The 5,431-nt window shown below is 35.2% G+C and overlaps 1 protein-coding gene across 4 annotated transcripts; it reads left to right on the top strand.

The window, feature by feature from the left end:
- The first annotated feature begins 1,639 nt into the window (after positions 1-1,639).
- LOC137716601 (transcription factor bHLH123) lies at positions 1,640-5,431 on the top strand. 4 transcript variants are annotated; one of them, XM_088690775.1, is made up of 8 exons: positions 1,740-2,196; positions 2,355-2,758; positions 2,894-2,964; positions 3,165-3,254; positions 3,385-3,450; positions 3,640-3,705; positions 4,622-4,675; positions 4,833-5,431. In XM_088690775.1, the coding sequence occupies exons 1-8, from the start codon at positions 1,886-1,888 to the stop codon at positions 4,980-4,982; spliced, it is 1,212 nt and encodes a 403-aa protein (XP_088546901.1). In that variant the 5' UTR covers positions 1,740-1,885; the 3' UTR covers positions 4,983-5,431. The 4 variants fall into 4 exon arrangements, with proteins under 4 accessions (XP_088546899.1, XP_068312148.2, XP_088546901.1 ...); XM_088690774.1 differs by having other exon boundaries at positions 3,147-3,254; XM_088690773.1 differs by having other exon boundaries at positions 1,640-2,196; positions 2,355-2,964.

Below are 5,431 nucleotides of genomic sequence, written 5' to 3'. Positions count from 1 at the left end.
TATCTTCATGAGCTTTGTGTGATGAACCATGTGCGACAAAAATTTCATCGTGCAAGGTTTTGAGTGACGAAATCTTACTTTGCGCAACAAATCTTATTTCATCGCACAAAGTGTTTTTTTGTAGTAGTGAACGTAATGGGAAATAAGCCGTTCTTTTGAGTTTATACAACATTATGGTTAACAAGGTTTGAGATCCAAATCAAAGAACGACTTGTAGTTAAATAATTAGACAAACCCTAGCCGCAAGAGCTAGGGAACAAAGCCAAAGAATCCATCCTAGCTATTTAGCAAATAGCCTTTTTTATAGAAACCAATTTATAAATTATTCATGCAAAAAATTAACTAATTGAAAATTTATCCTATTTACAAAATAGACAGAATATAATATTTTTAGGTTAAAGCACTATATTCTGAATCTCTGATAATTAAATGGCCAATTAATTTCCAATTATGGTGAGTTTCCTCGGAGAATTTGGTTTTTGACGTACGTTAGTTGAGCAGACTTTACCCTTTTGTCTTGCTCTATAATTGGAAGTTGTGGATCCCCTTGAGAGGCCAACCAAGCATATATGACACATGTACTGATCAGACCAAAACAAAAACCCTAAACACGTATAATTCAGCCTAGTATGCAGTTCCACACAATCAAAGTATATGTCTCCTAATTGTCACAGGATTAATTCATCTACTTTTGTAAGTGAAAGGTCTTAGATTCGATTCTCACTAAAGGCGAATTTGACCACAATATTACTAGCTCATTGTGAGACTAAACCCATCCCCTCACCCTTAATGTAAATAATATCGTTTGTTGAAGAAAAAAAAATACAAGTGAAATTATAAAAAAGCATTAAAAGACAAAATAAAAGAATGAAGAAAAGCAAATTTAATTAAAAGGAGTACCATGATCAAGGTCGATTAGGTGATATTCCTCTTCTTGGAAGTGAGAGGTCTTAGGTTCGAATTTCGTGGATGGCGAATTCAATACCAAATTAGGTTGCTCATTGTGTGGCTTAGCCGAACTCCCTCTCCCCTTAGTGTAAAAATATTGATGTACTAAAAAAAAAAAAAAAAAAAAAAAAAAAAAAAAAAGAGACATTGTTGCAGTCCTATTAGATTAGGAATGTGATTTTATAAATCCTAACATATCTAGGATATGTTTATGGGATTCTACCATATCTCTTAGACTAGATATTATCCTATTAGAGTTATAATCTTATTAGGGTAAGGAATTAACCTTCCCTACTACCATAAATGAAGGCACAATGGGGTGGAATAGAACACACCTCACAATTACACATCTCTCTATCCTCTCTTTACTGTGCTGCACCCCCTCTCTTTATGGCCTCCATAATTGTTCAGTAAATTATGTTAAGTAAATTATTCCTACAACAGACATGATATTTATCACAATTTAAATTCTAGAAATGAGTATAAGATAAATAAATCAATAAATAAGGCATGATATTTATCACAATTTAATAAAAAGATAATAAAAAAAACTAATGTTGATAATTACTGAATGGACCTAATTCAAGAAAGTGAACTAAACCCAATGACTCACCAAATTGGAGAGTTTACCCTAATTAGAGATGGTCCTTTCATTTGTCTAATCATCACCCCCCTTCCTGAAATGTCAACTACATTCCGGTTACTTCTTTCATTGCTTCACACCCAAACGGTTGAACTTCACCTAATATAAATATATATAAACTTCTGAGATGCAGCGAACCGCTTTCATCATCATTTTATGAAACCACAGCTTTGTAGATTCCACACAAACAAGTAGCGTCCAAGAGGTTGAAGACAACAAGAACAAAAGTAAAGAATACCACTCCAGCAACCGTTGGTCATCAACCAGTATAATTATTTTGATTTGCAGTTAGCCATGGCAGATGAATTTCAGACACCTGGGAACTGGTGGGACTCATCTTCAAGAACCAGGTTCGAGACGGGGGCATCGCCCCCATCTTCGAGCCTAAATAGCTTGGGAAGCTTTGGATGGCAACCTGACATGGTTGACATCAAGGCTAGGTCTTCTATGGATTCCGGGTCGGTCTCAGGTACTTCTTCTATGGTCTTCCATGATACTCACAAGCTGCAAGAAGGGTCCGACTCTGCGAGCGGCGGCGACCCCAACTTGCATATGATGGGTTCAGGGCTTTCCTCTCAGGCCACAGATTGGAACCAAGCCTTATTGTAAGTCCAAAAATAACAATTCATAAAATTACTATTATTTTATTTTATTTTTTGGATGAACAAATATATACAACTTGATCATGGTGCTCAATATATAGAAACCTAAAAGGGATTTTGTCTTTCACTTCATTCATTTGTATAACTTGATATGTGTACAGTCGCGGTGAGAAGGCGGAGACTAGTTTTCGATCAATACTACAAGAAAACATGAACTCCAGTACTGCTAACTTTCAGCAAGAAAGTGACCAACAGCTCCAATGGAGGGAAAAGTTGTTTGCTGGTGGTTGTGGGGACTCTTCTAACGAGTTTAAGCAAATGAACCGGGGATTTTCTTTAGACCAAACACAGTTTAGCCCTCAGTACAACTCTGGGGAAAGCACGGTGACATGTCAAGGATTGCCTTCTAGTTTTCAAATGGATTCAGCATCAGCAGCTCTGTACGGAAGCCCGTCTACAATATTGCAAGGAATACTGGGACCTCATCATGATAATCATCCTCAGCAACCTAATTCAGCAACCATCAATTTTCCTTATCAAGGAAATTATGGAATTAATAATTCTAGTGAGTTATTGCCTTCTTGGTCTAAAATCCCCCAGTTTCTGAGAACATCACCTCCCAAACAACCTCCTCATAGCCATTTACAATTTTCTAATAATGCTCCCTTTTGGAATGCACCTCATGAGGCCGCCATGAAAGACGTCCGGCCAAGCTTTTTCCCCTCATTGCAGCCACAATTTCCCGCGGCACGATTTGATGAAAAACCAAAGGTATGCAATTGTTGTTAAAGACAATCAGTGGAATCAAAAACTTGTTAAGGAATGAACCGACATTATACATTGCGACATTATATGTCAAGCAACAGTTCGAGAATTGCGTTTCATAATCATCATGATTAGGGTTTTGATTGTAATGATTGGAGTTTTAACATGTTAAATATTGGGCTGAGCAGAATATATCTGAAGTTCAGGAATCGGGTGCAGTGGTGAAGAAAAGTGGGAGTGAAGTAGTATCCAAAAGGCCTCGGAATGAAACCTCATCGGCTTTGCCAGCTTTTAAGGTACACAAAATGAGCAATCAACCTTTTTTTTCATTTTTTTCATTTTGGTTTGACAAGAAGCTAGCGATGAATTGTGTTGAGCTTTTTCTTTTATCATAGACATAGATGAGAACTTGTAGCTTGGTTTTAGGTGAGGAAAGAGAAGATGGGGGACAGAATCACTGCCCTCCAACAATTGGTTTCACCTTTCGGAAAGGTAAGTAAATTTAGCTCCAAAACGCTATCTATCTTCTTTACTTTCACAAAGAGCTAGCTAGAGAGTGAGATATCATTCTCTTTCTGAATTTAAAAAGTGTGCGTTACTTTAATTTTATCTTTTCAAAGTATAAAATGAAAACTTTGATTGTGTATGATGATTTTAAATAATCATGTTATTGTGTGTCAGACTGATACAGCCTCAGTACTCTCTGAAGCCATCGAATATATCAAGTTCCTCCATGAACAAGTTAATGTAAGTCTTATAAAGCTATAGTGTATATGCACCTTAGGCATACATAGAACTTCGATAAACTAATGACTTCGATTAAATAATATTTTTGACCGGTCTCGATTTGGGATAACGCGTTATTAATAATTCAGTTAATGCATTATAAAAATTTCATGTATGTTGCATTATAAAAATTTCATGTATGTCCCATATAATATATATATATTAATAATTTTCTGATACATAATGTTTATGATTCTACTACGAGGCCTTCCTAAAATATGACTGAATCATTGTTTGTTTCTTTTTGAAATTGATGTCACCTTAGATCTCATCTCTAACTTTTTTTAACATGATAAGAAGTTTAAGTGTGGTTTTCTCATACTGCAACAAAAAGTTATCAATGTCATCACCGCTTTGAGAGAATTTTTTTTTTTTGCGAAATGGCCTCCATTAGTAAAACTATCATCCATATTTAACTAGATTTTTTGTTTGGTTAAATGTTCATCAAATGGAACAATATAGTACACGTCCTGAGTTCAATTCTTGCCGCTGGTGAATTTTCCCGACCCTTGGAAGGGTGGACGGCCGTGGTGAAGGGCCTAGCTGGTTCCCTTTTTTTGTTAAAAAAAAAAAAACAATGTACACTCTATTTTTGAAGGAAAATAAGTAAAATTCATGAATTTAATTGGTTAAACAAATACATAGAATTGTTTGTTCGTAAAATGAGAAATGAAATACATGTACAATATTTAAGAAAATAAGAAATACCTTGATAAATTAATAAGTTATTAATTAATTGATAAATTAATAAACGAATAATTTATTGTTTATTTAATATTCTGTTTTTAGTAGATTTCTTTATCCAAAAGCTATTAGTTTATAGTGGTTTAGCTAAATAATAATGTATATATAATATGTTTTGATCTTATAATATCAGGTTTTAAGCACTCCATACATGAAAAGTGGAACTGCCATACAACACCAGCAGCAGGTATATTGTATTCTCCTTCTTCTGCTACCTGAAAAAATAATACCTATGTACTGATTCCAATAGGTGCAATCAGTTTCTTGGTACTACCAAATATTTTTATTTTAATCTCCTGTAGATTAATTTGTACCAGCAATTTTTCCTTTACCTGTCAATACAGATGTCTGATAAATCTAAGGACCCCGATGGTCCAAAGCAAGATCTTAGAAGCAGAGGGCTGTGTTTAGTACCGGTTTCGAGCACATTCCCGGTGACACATGAGACAACAGTTGATTTTTGGACACCTACATTTGGAGGAACTTACAGATAGAGCAAAGAGAAATGGTAGATTAATGAAGTATGTACGTACGTAGGACGCGTACTTGTATGTATCTTATTAAACCGTAACTGAGTAGGGAATGATAAGGCGAACGAGAAAGAGAGGAGGGAAACAAACAGAGATATGCTTACATATGTGACCTGGTCTGGGATGGAAAGAAGTAATAAAACTGGTGAGGGACATGAGAAAAGGCGAATGACCCTCCAAAGAACATGAAATTGTTGGGCCAGCTACAGGCAGAATGATGCAGGGTTGGCCAATAGGGACCAATTGGAGCATATTAATTGTTGTAATAAATTGAATAATTATGATTAGGAGGTGGATTAAGAATAAGAAACAGATGCTGAATTTAGGGAAAGTTTATGATGAATTAGTTTTAGAGAGAAAACTTGTTGTTATAGGAGCTGATTTTAATATAGAAAGATAAAGAAGTTTTTATT

Source organism: Pyrus communis, chromosome 3 (genome assembly GCF_041283825.1).
Source record: "Pyrus communis isolate YQ-2024b chromosome 3, ASM4128382v1, whole genome shotgun sequence".
In the NCBI taxonomy this organism is placed as follows: domain Eukaryota; kingdom Viridiplantae; phylum Streptophyta; class Magnoliopsida; order Rosales; family Rosaceae; genus Pyrus; species Pyrus communis.
The sequence above is the reverse complement of the archived record's forward strand: the minus strand, read 5'-3'. Positions and strand labels throughout refer to the sequence as shown.

Coding starts and splice junctions, on each gene's coding strand:
- LOC137716601 (XM_068456047.2), top strand. CDS start 1,886: ATGGCAGATGAATTTCAGACACCTGGGAACTGGTGGGACTCATCTTCA. Junction 2,965..3,146: donor GATTTGATGAAAAACCAAAG/GTATGCAATTGT, acceptor TGGGCTGAGCAG/AATATATCTGAAGTTCAGGA. Junction 3,451..3,639: donor TGGTTTCACCTTTCGGAAAG/GTAAGTAAATTT, acceptor ATTGTGTGTCAG/ACTGATACAGCCTCAGTACT.